A 19,452-nucleotide genomic window follows, 5' to 3' on the forward strand; every position below is an offset into this window, starting at 1 on the left:
CTCTGCCATGCTCTGAATCCTGCTTGTTGATGTTGAGCCTGCCCTGAGCTTGGTTTGGGCACAGACTGTCCTGTGTTAGAGGCTCGGCTTTCCCAGGGCTATTGAGTTGGTTCTTCCCCACTTCTCACCACCCTCTGTGACCCAGCTAGGAATAACTGTAGTCCACCCATCTGCACTGTCCATGCCTAGCTTCTTTCTGGGGCAATTTGAGGAGGTTACATCATAACTTATTTCATCATTCCCCAATTGCTTTTTGGATGCTTTTACTTTTTATTTTTTTAAAATTTTTTGAAAGGCAGTTTCGGGGCTAGGAGGTGGAAAGAGAGAGAGAGAGATCTTCCATCTGCTGGTTCACTCTCCAAATGCCTGCAACAGCCAGGGCTGTACCAGTCCAAAGCCAAATCCAGGAGCCTGGGACTTCATCTGGTTTCCCACTTGGGTGTCATCTGCTGTCTCCTTGGGTAGACATCAGCAAGAAGCTGGATGGTAGTGGAGTAGCTGGGACCAAAATCAGACCCTCCAACATGAGATGCCGTGTGGGCTGAGGGTGTCCCAGAAAGTGACTTAACTGCTGCTTAAGCCCTCCGTGGCTCCATTTTGATTCTGACAACTGCCACATTCCTTTAACTAGCCTCTAGCCTTCTGCTAGGGTAGGCCAGAGATCGTCCCTGGGGAAAGGGATCTGGGGGTTGCACCAGCCTTCCTGCTGCTGGCTCTACCCTCACCACTGTCATCCCAGTTACCTGTTGCTGCCAGCTCCGGGGCTGGTGGGAGTGCACTGTTAAAGCGAGTGCTGTTTGTTTTTCCGACTTGCTGGCTCACCATTTGGCTTTCTTGGAGCCGCCTAAGTCACTTACCACTTCTCTATCTGCTTGCTGGTCTCCAAATGCTGGTGCTGTTGTCTTCTCTTGCGTTCTCTTTGTCCTAGTGGGCTTAGATGCTCCGTGCATCCTGTCACTGCTGCTTTGCCGGAGTGTGGGCAGGGAGCAGGAGCGCATCCGTGTGTTTGATCCTCCCGCTCTCCCTGTCGTTGATGTTGAGAGCTTTCAGTGGTCTGTGAGCATTTTGGTTGGGAAAGAGGAGCCCCAGCCCCAGTAAAACCCCTGGGCATTCACATGCTGCTGAGGGCAATGCCTAGAGGAGCCGACCTGCTCAGCACTACAGAGGAGAATTCCGCGTTTCTGGAGAGAAGTGAGTGTGGTCTGAGCCTGGGGAGCGAGGGGAAGATGGGAGGAAGGTTCAAGGGTAACAAGGGAGGGGTCTAGGGGAGGCCGGAGCAGAAGAGGTACAGTCAGGCAGGCATGCAGGACGAGAGAAGGGCCGAGGCAGCCGGTGCCAGCTTCCTTGGGAGTCACCTGGGAAAAGGGACACCTGCAATCCCGCTTTGGGCCGCTGGCCGTGGTGTGGTGTCGGCGGCAGACACTGTTGTCTCCCCTGGGTCTGCTCGTTGCTTCCTCTTCAGCAGTTTTCAGCTGGACACACTGTCACCTGGAATAAAGAGCACATTTCCAGGAAGAGTGTTTGCACAAGGTTAAGATGCCGCTGTGACACTCGCACCCTGTATTGGAGTTCCTGGGTTTGAGCCCCGCTCTGCTCCCAATCCCAGCTTCCTACTGAAATGTGCACCCTGGCAGGCTACAGGTGTTGGCTCAAGTGTTTGGGTTCCTGCCGCCCGTGTGGGACACCTGCATGGGGATTCATGTTCCTGGCTTCAGCTTGGCCCAGCCTGTGGGGAGCAACTCGGACTAGACTAAGTTACTGGAATTGAGACTTATTCTATGCATCTGCTCTCCCACAATATGGTGCTGGGAGAGGAGTAAACAGCTTCTACACAGCTGCCTCTCACCAACTTGACAAGCTGCAGGAGCTGCTCCTGATTGGAGGAGAGCAGCGTACTCGGCGTGTGGGTAGCAGAGTTGGGATTGGTGGAAGAGGACTATAAAGGAGGAGAGAGCCAACATGCACCAGGAACACCTGAGGAACATCTGAGCAGCCCCCGAGAGAGCTGGCCGGCAGTGTGCCGCTCCCCCGCGGAAGTGGGGAAAGTAGCAGGGGGGCCCGCCCCTCCACGGAGGTGGAGGGACGGCAGCCAACCCGGGAAGAACCAGCAGCAAACCCGGGAAGGGCCGAGCAGATGAAAGACAGCGCAGGGTCCTGTGTCGTTCCTCCACGAAGAGGGGGAGCGACACAGCCCTGGCTGTTGGGAGCATTTGGGGAGTGAACCAGTGGATGGAAGAGCTCGCTCGCTCTCTCGCTCGCTTGCTCGCTCTCTCCTCCCCCACCTCTCAAATAAATTAAATACATCAATTTTTAAAAGCACACATTTCCCAGCTCCTTTGTAGCAAGTTGTGGCCATATGCCCAGCTGTGGTCAATAAGATATAAGCAGAAGTGTTGTGCCATGTCAATCCCAGGAAGGCAGCGTAAAGGGCATTTACTCAGTTGAGATTAAAAACTTTTTTGTCCTTCTGCCTTTCCTCTTCCTTTCAGACTGCAATTTGGATGTAATGACTGGAGCTCCAGCAGTTACCTTGTGTTAGGAGGTAAGAAGGGAACAGGAACCTGGGCCTGTGGAGCTGCCATGCCCATTCTGGAGTGCTTCCCAAATCTTGACTGATTTAACCTAAGAGATAAAATTCTCTGTGTTTTTTTTTTTTTTTTTTTCTGCTTTATTAGAACAGATACTCACCATATGCCAAGCACTGTTTTCAGTGTTGGGCTTATATACTAATCCTCACACTGCCGGGCATATGAGCTAAGTACTGAGATTACAGTTGAGGACTGGGGCACAAAAAGATTAACTACCTTGCTAAAGTTAATGAACCCAGGCTTGATAACAACGGACGAACCCAGTCCTAACCCATTCGGTCAGGCAGGCCGCCCCGGAATCTGCTGCTGAGCACAGTCGTGTATCACAGAACCAGAGGGCCAAGGCACTAAGCATTGCACCCTCTCCTGGTGCCACCCATCCTGTGATGCCCAGGACGTAATGGAAGGAGATCCCAGAGTTTCAGGTTGTGACCAGCAGGGTATCAAGCAAAGACCTAATGAGAAGCAGAGCCCGGAGGAAGAAAGCAGGTGACCAGGGAGGACAGCAAGGTGTGGGCTGCAGCCCTGCTCCCCAGCTGTATTTTTTTTTTTAAAGATCTACTTATTTATTTGAAAGGCTGAGTTAGAGAGCCAGAGAGAGAGTGCACACGCGAAGTCTTCCATCCACTGGTTCACTCCCCAGATGGCTGCCATTGCCAGAGCTGGGCTGATTGAAGCCAGGTACAGGAGCTTCCCTGGGCCTCCCACGTGGATGTAGGGACCCAAGGACTCGGGCCATCTTCTACTGCTTTCCCAGGCCATAGCAGAGAGCTGGATTGGAAGTGGAGCAGCCGGGACTTGAACCAGCACCCATATGGGATGCCAGCACAGCAGGTGGTGGCTTTACCCGCTATACTACAGTACTGGCTCCCTCCCCAGATGTATTAGGGATGGTGGCCGAGAGAGCCTCCTGTGTACCCGAAGATAAAGCATTTCTGACACTTAGCATCATTTCCTTCTGCATAGCCTTGGGTGCATCCTGACTTCATTTAAATTGAACCGAGGAAAGTGTTCTTTAGTCAATTTCATATGCTGTAATTGTTAGGAATAAAGGGATCCCCATAGATTCTGCTATGAAGTCTTAGGGGCCAAATTTCAAGGTGCCAACGTGAGTGCTTGGCCTCCTAAAGACGTCTTTATTGATTGAGTGAAAGACAAAAGGTAAACAGTGTTGAGAAGAGAGCCGAGGGTGTGCTGCACATACTGTGTCTTGATTGATGAAGAAGCTGGCAAGAATAACTTCCTCAGGAAGCTGCAGACAGAAATTGGGCTGCTGCTCTTGCTGCCTTAGGAGTTTCAACCCTGGTCCCCAAGCAGATTGTAAGCAAGCCAATCTTAAGATACTGCTGCAAGCCGGAAGGTGCTGGAAGCAGAGATTGGTCTCATGCTAATCAGCTGTGAGTGATGGGGGCTGTTCCAGGTGACTCAGTTTGTTTTGCCTCCTTAGGCGCTTGTCTCCCATCCTTAGAGATTAGGACAGTGGACAGTGGCCTCCATGAGGAGGGAAGGTTTGGGGGTTTTCAGTAGCTTCATCTTGGAGATGCTGTTTGCTTATGTTTCTTCCTCATCTCTACATCTATCTATCTATCTATCTATCTATCTATCTATCTATCTATCTATCTATCTATCTATCTATCTATTTAACAGAGTAAGAGCCAGAGAGAGGGAGGGAGGGAGAGCAAGCAAGCAAGAGACTTCCATCTGCTGGTTCTCTCCCCTAAATGGCTACAATAGCCAGAGTTGGGCCAGGCTGAAGCCAGGAGCCAGGAACTCCTGTGCCTCCCACATGGGTGGCAGGGGCCTGAGTACTTGGACCATCTCCCGCTGCCTCCCAGGTGCAGTAGCAGGGAGCTGGACTGGAAGTGGAGGTGGGACTAGACCCACTGTGACTGCAACCCCTATTGAGACACACGGGCCCTGCATTTGAAATGCAAAGCTGTGCTGCAGGGCCACATCCAGGCAGGGCTGCCCGGGAGCATTAACAGCAGCTCTCACCAGAAGATTTCCCGGGAAGGCTGGTGAGCTGGGCCCACAGCGCCTTCTCTCTGAATGAAGGGGTCGGTGGCAGCCTGGGGAGATGCTAAGCCAAAGCTCCACCGCCTCAAGAAACCGCCAGGCCTCCCCCAGGAACCTTGCTGCAAAGTCCAAAGTGGACTCCTGCAGAGAAGGAGAGAAAATGAACCTGTGGGTGAATCAATTGTGGTTTCAGTCCGATTCGGAGCGTGGCAGATCACTCTGCCTACACCTGCCGGCCTGAGAATTGCCGCAGTCGCTCACTGAATACTTTGAGTCACCTAAGAGAAATGGGCCTGCTTGCGGAGGGACAAAGACTTCCTGCCGGACGGTTCTGAGAGGTGAGGCGCTGCCCTGTGGCTTCGCGGCAGCCCCGTCACAGGTGTGGAACAGCAGCCCGCACACGGCCGTCTCCCCTGGCTTGTTTCCTCATGATCACCCTATCTCTCATGACTTCCCATTGCTTCCTTTCCTTCTGCCCCTGCGGATCGGTTTCTGGAGCGCTCAGGGCTGCCTGCGTGTCCAGGGACAGCATATTCAGGGCGCCCTCCTTGTTCCGCATTAGCGAGAACACTGCAGAGCCCCGGAAAATGCAGCAAATCATTCACCCAGGACGGCTCCGACTAGGTCATTCCCCTTCGTTCATGAATGAATCCAGTGCTTTTCGAAAGGAGTTTAAAAGATTTTATTCCTAGTCCGTTTCCCCTCGCTGGAGCTTTGGAAATATGGCTCTGTAATTGAATGATTACAGGAGATGAGCAGAAGAATGAACTAAATAAGACAGCGTCAGCTGCTTTATAATGAAGGGCCGAATTTTCCAAATATAGATCAAAATCCAATTGAGATGCTGCTGCTTATAAATGTTTCCTGCACGGCAATCACAGGGAAGACCCAGCTGAACACACGTATGTCTTTACCCACAGAAGGAGCCCCCCTGCCCCCAGCTCTTCAGAGCCTGTGGAGAGAAACCACAGTGGCCAGTTTCTCAGTCGCCCTCCCTGCCCTGGTCAACAGGAAGGAATCACAAGTCATACCCGCCCCCGCCCCACCGGTGAACTAACGGATAGTTAGTGTCAGGTGGTAAGCCCCCCAACACCAAGGGCTTTCCAGTGATCAGTAGCAAAGATTTAAAAAGTGATGCCACTTAAGCCTATGATTACAAAGCAGATTAAAACACATTATTGCAAAAATTAAAAGGAGGAGGTGGTGGGGTGGAGTAGAAAGGAAAGTATATCCTTAGAATTGTATCCATGAACTACATGAAATTTGTTTTGTTTTGTTTTGTTTTGTAAAAGTATTTATTTATTTGAGAGGCAAAGTTAGAGAGGTGGGGAGACACACAGAGATCATCTACTGGTTCGCTCCCAAATGGCTGCAACAGCCAGGGCTGGACCAGGATGACTCCCGGAGCCAGGAGCTTCTTCCAGGTCTCCCATGTGGGTGCTTGGGCCATCCTCCGCTGCTTTCTTAGGCTCATTAGCAGGAGCTGAACTGGAAGTTAAACAGCTGAGACTTGAAGCTGTGCCCATGTGAGATGCCAGCGCTGCGGGTGGTGGCTTTACCCTGTTCTCATTATTAATAGAAAAGACATACTAAAAAAAGTGATGCCACACAACATGCAATATCATGTCCTAGATTGGATCTCTAAATGGTAAAAGGACCTTAGTGGGAAAAGGTGATGAAAAGTGAATTAAGACTGCAGTTTAGTTCATAGTAAGGTACTAATTTCATGTTTTCTTAAAGTTTTATCTATTTTCTTCTTTGGAAGGCAGAGAGGAAGAGAGAGAAAAAGATCCTCTATCTGCTGGTTTATGCCCTAAATCCTGTAGCAGCCAGGGCTAGGCCAGGCTGAAGCCAGAAGCCTGGCACTACCACTGTCCAGGTCTCTCACATGGATTGCAGGGACCCAAGCACTTAAACCATCATCGCTGCTTCCTGGGATACACATTAGCAGGAAGCTAGATGGGAAATGGATGGTAGCTTAACTTCTGTGCCATAACACTTGCCCCAGTTGTTTAGTTTTGACAGATGTACGGGGGCCAGCATTGTGGCACATCAGGTTAAGGGATTCGATGCCAGCATCACATTATTAGAACCCCAGTTTTAGTCCTGGTTACCCTGATTCCCATCCGGCTCCCTGCTAATGCACCTGGGAAAGTAACAAAGTGGCCTAAGTGCTTGGGTCCCTGCCACCCATGTAGGAGACCAGGATGGAGTTCCAGGTACCTGGCTTCAGCTTGTCCTAGCCCTGGCCATTGCAGCCATTTGGAGAGTGAACCAATGAAGGGGAAATCTCTGTCTCTTTCTTTCTCTTTCTCTCTCTTTCTCACTCTCACTCTGTCAAATAAATAGAATAAATCTTAAAAAAAAAAAAAAAAAACACTGGGGCCAGCACTGTGGCGCAGTGGGTTAAGGCCACAGCCTGCAGTGCCGGCATCCCATATGGGTGCCGGTTCTGGTCCCGGCTGCTCCACTTCCTATCCAGCTCTCTGCTGTGGCCTGGGAAAGCAGTGGAGGAAGGCCCCTGTACTCGCATGGGAGACCCGGAGGGAACTCCTGGCTCCTGGCCTTGGGTCGGCTCAGCTCTGGCCATCGGGGCCAACTGTGGAGTGGGCCATCGGATGGAAGACCTCTCTCTGTCTCTACCTCTCTCTGTAACTCTTTCAAATAAATAAAAATAAATCTTTAAAAAAACAGTATAGACAAATATACATGGTCAGGTATATCAACATTAGGATAAACTGGGTGATGGGTTAGATACTGTGTACTATCATTGGAACTCTTCTGTAGATATAATTTCATTCTAAAATAGAAAGCTTGTTTTTAAAAAAGTGAGATCCTGGCTGGCGCTGTGGCTCAATAGGCTAATCCTCTGCCTGCGGCACTGGCACCCCAGGTTCTAGTCCCAGTCGGGGCGCTGGATTCTCTCCCTCTTGCTCCTCTTCCAGTCCAGCTCTCTGCTGTGGCCAGGGAGTGCAGTGGAGGATGGCCCAAGTACTTGGGCCCTGCACGTCATGGGAGACCAGGAGAAGCACCTGGCTCCTGGCTTCAGATCAGCGCGGTGTGCTGGCTGCTGCGGCTGGTGTTGAACCAGTGAAAAAGGTTGAACCAGTGGAAAAGGAAGACCTTTCTCTCTGTCTCTCTCTCTCACTGTCCACTCTGCCTGTCAAAAAAAAAAAAAAAAAAAAAAAAAAGTGAGATCCCCCTCCCTTTCTGTTTGATACTGTGGGTAGTGTAAGAGGGTACAAATGCCTGATCCTTTCCTCCAAATCTTTGGCTGCTGACCCATGGTGTCATCTCTAGGGATTTGTCTGAAGGAAGCAGTGGAGGGTGTTCATCTCAGTGCTTTAGTGGTGACAAACTCCAAGAAAATTGGCAGCAAACTCCAAGACCAAAATTAAGGATTAAGGCCATAATTAGCCACACCAAGAAATTGATAAAGTTATTAAAACTGGTGTCAGAGAAGTAAATTGATGATTTATTTGGGAAGACTGTCTCTCTATACTTTTTTTTAAGGTTTATTTATTTATTTGAAAGGCAGAGCTATAGAGAAAGAGGCAGAGATCTTCCATCTGCTGGTTCACTCCCCAAATGGTCACAACAGCCAGGGCTGGGCAAGGTCAAAGCCAGAGCCTGGAACTCCATCCAGGCCTCCCAAATGGGTGACAGGAACCCAAGTACTCATGCCATTTTCTGCTGTTTTCCCAGGTGCATTAGCAGGGAGCTGGGTCATAAGTAGAGCAGACAGGACTCGAACCAGTGCTCGTATGGAATGTTGGCATCATAGGTTGTGGCTTAACCTGCTGTGCCACAATGCTGGTCCCAAGACTATCACTATACACTGTTGCGTGAAAGAAAAAAAAAGGCTTACAAGGTAATCTACAAAGTAATACAAAGTATTATCTCATTAAAAAAGAAACCTCTATGTGCTTAGAATATTGGGAGATGATATCCTGAGGTATAAACAGGTGGTGAAATTGTTGTTTGCTGGGACTGAACTGTGCTCCCCTCATGTCCACATGTGGAAGCCCTGACTCCCAGTGCGACTGTATTTGGAGACAGGGCTCTTAGGAGGTAATTAAGGTAAAACCAGGTCATAAGCACCCTAATTCAATAGGATTGGAGGTATTACAAGGAAAAGAAGACACCGCTCTTTCTCATTTCCTCTCTCTCATCTCCTCCTGCAAGTGCGTGCACCAAGGAAAGCCATGTGAGCGCACTAGCAAGCAGGCGGCCTTCTGCAGGGGAGGAAGAAAGCGCTCACCAGAACTCAGCCACGCTGGCGCCTTGGTCTCAGATCATGGCCGCCACAACTGTGAGAACGGAAGCCTCTGTTGCTTAAGCCCCGCCTCTGCTGGTTTGCTTGGGCAACCTAAGCTAAATACAATAGGTATTCTGAATTTTTTTGGTTTTGCTCTCTTGGCTTTTTTATAGTGAATGTGAATTAATTTATTATTTAAAGAGCAACACGTGTGAACATTTTATTCTTAAAGCCTCACTTTATTATCAAGAGAAAGAGACACAAGTCTCTGAATCTCCTTTGGAAATCATTTTTGAGCAGGAGTGGTGAAATCACCCAAAGATAATTTCCACGTGGATTTGCCCTCCTGTCAGCTCCTTATGCCCCAAGGGCTTAGGGAGGAGATGGGCCCCTTCGTCCCTGGCATCATCAGTATCTCATAGTTCAGTTTGTACTGTGGTTTACAGTTTGAAATGCACGTCTCTGCATGCTAACTCGCTTGACTGCCATAAGCTGTAAGCGAGCAGGTGACAGTACCCCTAACAAGTGAGGCTTCTGGGGATTCAGGGACTTGACCAGTGCCACCTGGTGGTGGAGCCAGGACCAGAAACCCTGTGGGACTCCCAGACCAGTGCTCAACTCTGGAATCAGTTACTGCCTGGCTGGCTCGCTGTTTTGCATCAGTCTTCAGCCATCTTGCTCCAAGCGCTGACTCAGTCCTTCGGAGTTCCTTAACAGGCAATTTCTGGTCCTCTTAAATTGCATATTGGAAATGGAAAGACGTTACATTCTCCCGCATCTGTGCCACGCAGGAGCTACTTCTGGGCTGTGTGTTTTTCAGAGTCCCGAAGGCCGTGCAGACTGTTGATGGAGCCCAAGGAGCCCGTCTTGACCTGCTCCTGTGCACCAGCCCCCCACCCTGCTGGCGGTGAAGCCCAGGCTCTGAGCCCCAGGAGGAGGGCAGTGCCTTTGCGAATTGCTCTGCTGGAGCTACAAAAGCCAGGCTCCGTGGGCCTCGGGACCTTGCTTCAGACCTGCCTGTTCCTGTGTTTGTTCTGCCCTGGCAAGTATCAGCTTGGATAAACATCTTTAAATCCTCCTAGGGATTTTACAGTTTTGGCATTAGTGAGTGAGAGCAGTTGCAAGCATCGGCACTATTTGCTAGATTTCTTAATGTTTGAGAAGCTGAAATTAAGGTTACTAAATGGAGGAATCAAAAGCGTTCGTATAGACATGGGGATTGCTGCTGCTCTTTGACTGTGGAACTTGAAAAATAATCAGTTTACTTACAAAGCAGGAAAATAAAAAGAGCATTGTGCTATGTGTGTATGTATATCAGTGCTTGAGATGTGAAGGCATCCCGCTAGCCTTTAGGAGATGCAAAACTGAATACAAAAGCACCTGCCGTTATCACCACTGGGAGATTTGGTTATCCAGGGCATCCAGGTGGGTGGAAGTGTGAGGGGAGCTATTTTAATTGTCAGGATCACTGGGGGCCTCCATGGTGTTTGAGCAGAGGGGCATTGGCCTGGGTCGCCCAGCAGGACAGTGTGAGCAGAATTTGGATGGACCCAAAGGTGTGAACCCTCAGCCTTGCTTCCCCGTATTCTCCCGAGAGAGGGTAGGGGGAGCTGGAGGCTAGGCTGGTGCCTCCTCCTCTCTGCCCCTCCTCTCACCCCAGAAGACCAGGGGTGCCTCAGCAAGAAGGGAATAGAAGTGTCAGGCACCAAAACCCAGAATGATCTGCGGCAGGCCCTCCGCTGCTGCTCCACGAAGCAGGATCTGCCTAGGCTCTTCAGCAGGGTCTCCAAGACTCTCCCCACGGGGCCCAACCCACAGATCCAGCCCAACTCTCTTCAGCCCTCTCCCTGCTTGCTGTCCATCATGGGAGGCCAGAACACCATCCTCCCCGCTCCACCCCAACATAAAGGGAGTAGAGGCAGAAAAGCTCTCTGCCCACCCTCTGGTTTCCTAAAAGCAGGACGTAGATTAGAAAAACAGTGGTATTCTGTCCCCACCCCCTACCCCCACCCCCCGCCACTGCTACCAGGGAGGGTGAAGGGAAACCACCCAAGATAACGGAAGACCCTGTGGGCCCGGAGAAGGCACCGGAGGAGTCTACTTTGGCAAGCTTGACCAGCTAGCCTTCCCCTACCACTTACTTCCCTCTCCCAAGTTGCCTCTTAGTGCCTCACAGTCCTTTCCCTTTGTCTTGCCACATCTGTAGAATCTTCCATTCTTTCTTGAAGATGTACATAAGCTGGAGTTTAAAGTCAGCTCTTTGAGAACTGCTCACTCCCTGTGTGTCTCCCGTGTTATCTGTGAAACACACCTGTTAATAAGCTGTTGTTTGATTTCTCCTCTTAGTCTACCTTTGGTTGCCAGGGTCACTGCCAGCCAACAGCCATGCTCTTCCCTGACTCCCTGAAACCTTCTCGCTCTTTGCTCTTGCTGGCACTGTGGCTTTCTGTGCCATGGTCCCGTGTCACTTCTGTCCCCTGCTCAAATCCTGTGCTCAGACGCCTCAACCTTTGCCTCCATCTTTTCCTAGATCCTGCCTCTGGCAGGGCTCCTTGCACTGCCACTCCCTGCTTCACTTGGCCTTGTATCCGAGTGCATTGGCCATGGCCTCCTCCCGTCAGTGTCTGCAGCTGGGGCTTCCTTGAGGGAGAGGAGCTGGTCTTCGGCATCATCTCAAAGGCAGCACGTGTGAATTCCTGTGGCATCCTCAGGGCCCACCTCAGCCTTGCACATCCTTGGTGGTAACAAATATTTCTTCACTGGGATCACATTTTTTTTTCTCTGCCTCTGTTGGATGCTTGATAACTTGCCAATCAGTCTTTGTTGAACTGATTTGAGGAAAGCATGAGGTAAGACTAGCATCGGGGAGGCGTTTGTTCCCCAATTATTTACAAGAAATAGCAGAGGCCTGAAGTTATAAATGACAACTGGCATCCCAGCTGATGGCCCATGTGTCCCAGCTTCCTGAGAGCAGTAGCGTCAGCCTTGCTAACGACCACATGCCAGAAACTGGCAAGGCTGGCACCCTGCAGAGCTAGGGGGAGGCAGGTGGGCAGGAGAGAAAAGGAAGGCTTGGAGAGGCACCCGGCTGCTGTATTTTTGGAAGGGAAGCAAGCATTTCAGCCTGTTCCCAACATTTCCTCTCCTAAAGCTGGTAATCTTCATAACGATGTTTTGAAATTTAGACAACACTTTCACATGAGCAATTAATGAGGTTTAATGACCAATAAGCTGATGACTTGGGAGGTTGCTTTAATAACTTCATTTTTGCAAATGAAAGGAAGCAGCCCCCAAAGAAGGTGGTTTTAGTAACTGGGCAGCGGTTCAGAGTCAGACCAGGACTGGTGAGGTGATGCAGCCCTGGCTGCTGACACCCACACAGCTGCTCCAGGCTGGAGGTCTAAAGCCACTGTCTGTGCACTCAAGAACTAAGTCCTGGGGCTGGCGCTGAGGCGTAGTGGGGAAAGCTGCTGCCTGCAACGCTGGCATCCCATATGGGCTCCACTTCCAATCCAGGTCCCTGCTAATGGCCTGGGAAAGCAATGGAGGATGGCCCAAGTGCTCATGCCCCTGCGCCCATGTGGGAGTCCCAAAAGAAGCTCCTGACTTCGGTCTGGCCCATCCCAGTTGTGGCCATCTGGGGAGTGAACCGGCAGATGTTAAGATTTCTCTCTCTCTCTCTCTCTCTCTCTCTCTCTCTCTCTGTGTGTGTGTGTGTGTGTGTCTCTGTAACTGCCTTTCAAATAAATAAACAAAATTTAAATAAAGAGAGAAAGAAGGAGGGAAGGAGGGAGAAAAGAGAGAAAAAGCAAGCAAGAAATAAAGATAGAAAAGAGAAGAGAAGAGAAGGGGCCGGCGCTGTGGCGCAGCAGCTAAAGCCACAGTTTGTAGTGCCAGCATCCCATATGGGTATGAGTTCAAGTCCTGGCTGTTCTATTTCTGATCCAGCTCTCTGCTACAGCCTGTGAAAGCAGTGGAAGATGACCCAAGTCTTTGGGCCCCTGCACCCACATGGGAGACCTGGAAGAAGCTCCTGGCTCCTGGCTTTGCATTGGCCCAGCTCTGGCTGTGGTGGCCATTTGGAGAGTGAACCAGTGGATGGAAGACCCCTCTCTCTCTCTCTCTCTCTCTCTCTCTCTGCCTCTGCCTCTGCCTCTCTGTTACTATCTTTCAAGTAACTAAGTAAATCTTCAGAAAAAGATTTATCAAATAAAAGAGAAGAGAAAACGAAGAGTCCTGTGCTGAGCATTGCATCCAATTCTCAGGCCCTGTCCTTCTCGGAGGCCATCTCTGGAGTGTCCCTGAGGAGGAAGGAGCCAGGTGGACAGCTCCTTGGCCTGCAGGGGAACTCCCTGTGTGGTCCTTCCACCAGGGTTTCAGGCCTGCAAACCCTCAGGGGAGCTTTCCCATGTGTGTGGAACCTTCGGTCCATTCCCAGCCCTTTGTTGGCTTCTCCGGTACACCACCAGCATAGCCAGCCAGGATTCTGAGTTTATGAAACCAAGGAAAGCTAACTAAGGCTTAGCGGTCACAGGCTCTATTTGTCTGGACAGCTGGCTCCACACTGGTGGCAGAGAGGGCTTAGGTCATCAGAAAGTACTTGGGCCACCACAAGCTGACTATAGAAGGGGCTTAAGGCTGGGGAGAGCACATTGGGTCACTTCCAGTCTGCCTTCTCTGAGGAAAGACATACAGTGACAAGCCCCTGGAAGCTGGCCTTCAAACATCAATGATTTCCAGGCCAAACTGGCATCTTTCCCTAGCAAAGCATGCTATGGACTACAGCTGCATATCTCAAAGCCTTGGGAAAAAAATAACTTGTTCCAAAAAAAAAAAAAAAAATCATTTTTTGAAGACTGCAGTGTACCCCACTGCCCAGTGTGTGGATTGAGGAACAAATACAGGTCTTAGACCCTCTGGGTCCTGTTTCAGGCCATTGACTTGGTGACTGCTCTGGGAAGCTCTGCTGAAGGCAAGAATCACCCATCACGTAAGCACAGTCATCTGGCTGAGGGCATGTGTCACTGAGTTCAGAGTAATGGTTGCTGAAACTCATGTGTCTGTTTTGCCTCCCTCTGGTTGTGAATATTATTTAGGCGTTTTGGAAAAATGGCACCAGGCCCCAAGAAGCTCAAAGAACCACAGAAATTCCTTCCCTCCCAGTGAGACTGAGTACTGTCACCGCCTTGGCCAAGCTGAGGACTGGCACCAGGCTGTCGGCGCTGAAAAGGTAATTAGGAGACGATGTCAATGGCAGAGAAAGTTGTCAGCGCTGAGTGGCCTCCTGCCACTCTCCCTCCTGCTCGGTGCTCCGAGCGTGGTTGTGGGGAGGCCGGGGGAGGAGTGAGATCCTTGGTGGAAATAACTGTGGAGAGGAGTGTGGAGGAGGAGCCGACTACCCCTTTGTGCTAAGGAGAGGGTGCTCTTGCAGCAGTATTCTGCCAACGGCGCATCGCACCGAGTGCTCATCTCACTCTCCCTCCAGCTCCCTCACCTAGAGATCCACTGCTTAGGAGCAGCACAGCTAAGATAAGGAGGCGGCTAATCAAATTTAACCTGCCGAGGTGGCAACCAGTTTTGTGCCAGAGCCTGACTTCTAGTTGGTCAATATGTTGCACTTGGTGCCCATCTCCTGACAACCACACTGATCGCTTCAGTGAGGCAGGTTGTGCAGTTTGAAGGGTGAGATGGTGAGTAGTCGGGGACAGCTGCCAAGGGAGCCCAGGCCCCAGCTCTGGCTCTGCGCTTATGGGTCAGCCTGTTACCTGGCTGCTAGGGCCTGTGGCATAATGGTCCCAGCCCCAGCCCCAGCGAGGCAGGCCACATGATGAGACTCTGGGTCTACACTGGCCAAAGTAGCCACAGACGCAAGCCTCTACCTCCACTGCAGTGGCAGGCCTGGGGAGCGCTGGGGAGGGTGCGTGGGATGCCTCTGTATGGAAGCATTGTGCTGCCGAAGGCTTCGGACTGAGCAAACGCCCATGTCTTTTCAAACCGGGCAGCCAGCCGGGCGAGTGCTGGGGCCCCAAGGTGTCTATTCCTGTTCTGCGTTTCCTCCTCTCCCCTTAGCTGACCCATTTCAGAGCCGACAGATAGCATCCCAGGCGTCCGGCATTGTATTCCTCCTGGAAAAAATCATTTACATTTACTCTCTCATTGGGCGCTCAGCACAGTGCCTGGCCCCCGACTGACTCAACAGAATTTGTGGGATGACCAACTGAACAAAAACCCCATATTCTTTTTTTTTTCTTTTTTCTTTTTTTTTTAATTTATTTTTTATTTTTTTGACAGGCAGAGTGGACAGTGAGAGAGAGAGAGACAAAGAGAAAGGTCTTCCTTTACCATTGGTTCACCCTCCAATGACCACTGTGGCTGGCGTGCTGCACTGATCTGAAGCCGGGAGCCAGGTGCTTCCCCTGGTTTCCCATGGGGTGTAGGGCCTAAGGACCTGGGCCATCCTCCACTGTACTCCTGGGCCACAGCAGAGAGCTGGACTGGAAGAGGGGCAACCAGGACAGAATCCAGTGCCCCAACTGGGACTAGAACCCCGTGTGCCGGCGCCGCAGGCAGAGGATTAGCCTGTTGAGCCACGGCACTAGCCAAAAACCCCATATTCTTTTCCCTTCTCTTTAAGAAACCGTACAGGAGCAGTGACTCCAGAGCCTTTGGGTGGGAATCTGTGGTGAAATTCACCCAAACTGGGGCGGGTATTGGGGGTCCCTCACGGCCCCCAGGAACTGGCATTCTGCTGCCAGGTGGCCTGGCTGTCCCCTTCAGTTCTGCTTCCTCAGAAGTGCTTGTCACTCACCACAACCGGCTTGATGGATTTTTTTTTTTGTTCAGGCCCCAACTCAAACACCAAGAAATGAATGCAGATGCTCGTGCTGGCATGACCTGCGATGGGATACGCACTGTCCAAAAACAGGCAAAGCAAAATTAATCATAGCCAGAAAACGAAGCGAACAAAGAGTTCATCTCAACAGAACGAACTTGATGAATTAATGATGACTGAGACTTATTTTCTTTCGACGAGACCTTTAATGATCACAGATGGACTCTGATGAGCTGTGACTGGGAACAGGGAACTAAGATCATGCCAAGCCAGGGAGAGAGCGTTAGTGAACCCAAGGCAGAAATGCCAGTGTTTTCTCTATGCCTGTCCGACTGGGAGAATCACAGTGGCTGAACTTCAAGTTGAACCCAGTCTCCTGTTTGCCACGAGGGGCAACCTTACCAGTGGCTGAATTGGGCAATGGCCCCCACAAGGCGGGGCCTGAGTCCCCAGGCCTCCTCGGACTGTTGCTCAGGTTCCCTGTGCCTGGGAAAATTGAGCACCTCTCATCCTCTGCTTCATCAAGTGTCTCGGCCCCTTCAACCCAGTCACAAGGATTGGGGGGGGGGGGGCTGTAGAGGAAGCAAGGGCACCCTGGAGGCACAGGGGCAAGTCCAGGTCCTTCTCCTGGCCAGCCTGGGGCACAGGCCTGCTTGAGGGGGCTCTGCAAAGCACTGGGACAAGATTGGTCTCTCAGCTACAAGAAGAATATGTCCTGGGGAAGTCGGCAGCAATCTTAGAAGAAGGTGCCAGGATCATTGTAATGCCTGAAGAAATCAAATGCAAACAGCAACAAAATATGAGTTTTTGCCCATCAGACCCACTAAGATTTTTCTTTATTTTTTTGAAAGGCAGAGTGGACAGTGAGAGACAGAGAGAAAGGTCTTCCTTTGCCATTGGTTCACCCCCAAGTGGCCGCTGCGGCCGGTGCAGTGGCTGCTGCACCGCACTGATCCGAAGCCAGGAGCCAGGTGCTTCTCCTGGTCTCCCATGCGGGTGCAGGGCCCAAGCACTTGGGCCATCCTCCACTGCACTCCCTGGCCACAGCAGAGAGCTGGCCTGGAAGAGGAGCAACCGGGACAGAATCCGGCGCTCCAACTGGGACTAGAACCCGGTATGCCCGCGCCGCAGGCGGAGGATTAGCCTAGTGAGCCCCGGTGCCAGCCTAGACCCAATAAGATTTAAAAGCTAATAACAACAGCTGCCTTTGTGGAGTGCTCACCGTGTCCCAGGCACCATGGTCATGACTGCAATGGAGACCTCTGTGTACCACTTAGAGCAACCTTTGAGGCAGGTCCTGTGCTCCTTATCCTGACCAGGAAGGGAGGCTTAGTGAGGCTAAGCAGGGGGCACAGCCCCAGGGGTGCAACACTGCAGCCTATTCCTCCTCCTACACTGCCTGGGGTCCGGTGAGGGGGCCGGCTGTAGCCTAGTTGGAGCATAACTTGACCTAATCTGGCAATTTAGATGCATATCCTCATTAAGCCAGCCAATTCACTTCTAGCATGAGTGTGTAAAGACATGTACAAAAATATTTATTACGGCACTGTTTATGCTGATAAGTGGAAAACACTTGTTGCTTTGTGGGGGCCCAGTTAAAATAAATCATGTTATATACACATGGGGAAAAGGGAGCATGTGCACATGTGCATGAGAATGTGGGGTTGTGTGTGTGCATGAAAACAGAGCCTGCAGAGACAAGAGTGCAATGGGAAAACAAAGTTGAGGAATAGTGTGCTATGACATGTTTTATTTGGTGACAAAAACTATCTACCTTTATTAATACAGATTCTATCTATGGATACTGTATCGATGACAGATAGATAAATGGAGGGAGATTAGATTTAGTATCAGTGTAGAAACAAAAATCTGGCCCTGTTAATGCCAACTTCTGAACTCATCAGGTGTTGCTCTGGGAAAGTGGGCGGCTCTTCCCCATTGCTTTTTTACTTTGTATGTTTCATGAAAAGGGACAATGGGGGTGGAATTACAGGTGTTTTGGTTTTATTTTTGTGTTTTTCTGTATTTTTCTTTTTTAAAAAAAGATTTATTTATTTGAAAGTCAGAGTTACAGAGAGAGGGAAGGATAGAGAGATATTCCATACACTGGTTCACTCCACAAGTGGCTGCAACAGCTAAGGCTAACCCAGGCGGAAGCCGAAAGCCAGGAGTTCCATCCTGATCTCCTGCGTGGGTGTCAGGGACACAAACCCTTTGGTCATCTTCTGTTGCGTTTCTCAGGCCATTGGCAGGGAGCTGGATTAGAAGTGGAGCAGCCGGGATTTGAACCAGTGCTCGTATGGGATGCCAGCACTGCAGACAGCAGCTTTACCCACTATACCATGATGTCAACCCCTGTATTTTCAATTCAATAGTCCCTCCATATCCAGGGTTTCACTTTCCACGGTTTTAACTGTGATCTGAAAATACAGTATAGTACAAAAAAGATATTTTGAGAGAGAGAGAGAGCCTAGTCACATAACTTTTTATTCAGTATTGTGGGAAATACCCTCACCTGTTCACTCAAGAGATGGACTCAGGCTCAGGAAGTGAGACTTTATTATCAGTCTTGCAAGGTCAAGTGTCTGAGCAGGCACACCCAGAGCAGTCACTGCAAGCGATCTATATCCTAGCACGCAGGTCCCTCCTCGGGTTCCTCATTAGCTGAGTACTATGGGGTGCACAGTCTTTACAGAGCTCACTTAAGTTGCAAATCTACCAAGTTACCTTCCTCCTGGCTCTCTGTACTTTAATTTCCTCTTGTGAGTTGACTACTGCATAACATCTTGTTTGCCTGGTGAGTTTTGCTACATCTGCAAGTCAGCCAACAGGTAACTTTCCATTCTGTACTGAAAATGGGCCACCAGACATTTTCTTACAAGTATGTTGTTATAATTATTCCATTTTACTATTAATTATTAAGCTCTTACTGTGACAAATTAAAAACAATTGTTTAATTTGAAATGCAGAGAATCAGACAAATAGAGAGATTTCCCACTGCTGGTTCACTCCCCAACTGTTTTCAAGAGCCAAGGCTGAGCCAGGCCAAAGCTGAGGGCCAGGAACTCAGTCTGGGTCTCCCATTCGGGTGGCAGGGACTCAACCACGAGAGCCAAGTGTGCCTCCCAAGGTGCTCATTCGCAGGAGGCTAGAATCAGTAGTGGAGCCAAGACTCAAACCCGCACTCCAGTTTGGGATGCAGGTATTCCAGGTGAGTTCTTCACCTCTGCCGCCACTGGCCCCTACAGTGCCTAATTTACAGACTGAACTTCATCATAGTCATTTATAGAGTTTGGTACTGCCAGGAGTTTCAGGCATCCACTGTGTGTGTGTGTGTGTGTGTGTGTCTTAGAACGTATCCCTGTGAATAAGAGAAGACTGCAATTTTCCATAGAAATGAGCATAAAAAAGCCTTGATAACCTTTATAATTATGTCTAACTTTATAAATAGGCTTAAGGAATATGGACCAAGAGATGCAACCCACAAATACTTGAACCAAATTCCTCTGCTTTTCTATGGAATCTTTCGGAAAAGGCCTGCAGAAATAATTCTTTTCTTTTTATTTTTTTATTTTATTTTATTTTATTTTTGACAGGCAGAGTTAGAGAGAGAGAGACAGAGAGAAAGGTCTTCCTTTTTCTGTTGGTTCACCCTCCAATGGCCGCTGCCGTCGGCACGCTGTGCTGATCCGAAGCCAGGAGCCAGGTGCTTCCTCCTGGTCTCCCATGGGGTTCAGGGCCCAAGTACTTGGGCCATC

At 50.2% G+C, this 19,452-nt stretch overlaps 1 protein-coding gene across 3 annotated transcripts in view; it reads left to right on the forward strand.

Annotated features, from left to right (window-relative positions):
• The window catches only part of KCNG3 (potassium voltage-gated channel modifier subfamily G member 3), a 122,758-nt gene extending 103,653 nt beyond the window's left edge, over positions 1 to 19,105 (forward strand). The window contains exons 3-5 of one of the 3 annotated variants that reach the window (XM_089326498.1): positions 13,959 to 14,092; positions 15,154 to 15,269; positions 15,706 to 15,840. In XM_089326498.1, the coding sequence (XP_089182624.1) occupies positions 13,959 to 14,092; positions 15,154 to 15,225 (206 nt within the window). In that variant the 3' untranslated portion in view covers positions 15,226 to 15,269; positions 15,706 to 15,840. Of the gene's footprint in view, positions 1 to 13,958; positions 14,093 to 15,153; positions 15,270 to 15,705 lie in introns of all 3 variants that reach the window. The other 2 variants (XM_089326496.1, XM_089326497.1) reach the window with 2 other exon arrangements.
• Positions 19,106 to 19,452: the final 347 nt, after the last annotated feature.

Source organism: Oryctolagus cuniculus, chromosome 2 (genome assembly GCF_051225735.1).
Source record: "Oryctolagus cuniculus isolate XC-2025 breed Fujian yellow rabbit chromosome 2, ASM5122573v1, whole genome shotgun sequence".
Taxonomy (NCBI): Eukaryota; Metazoa; Chordata; class Mammalia; order Lagomorpha; family Leporidae; genus Oryctolagus; species Oryctolagus cuniculus.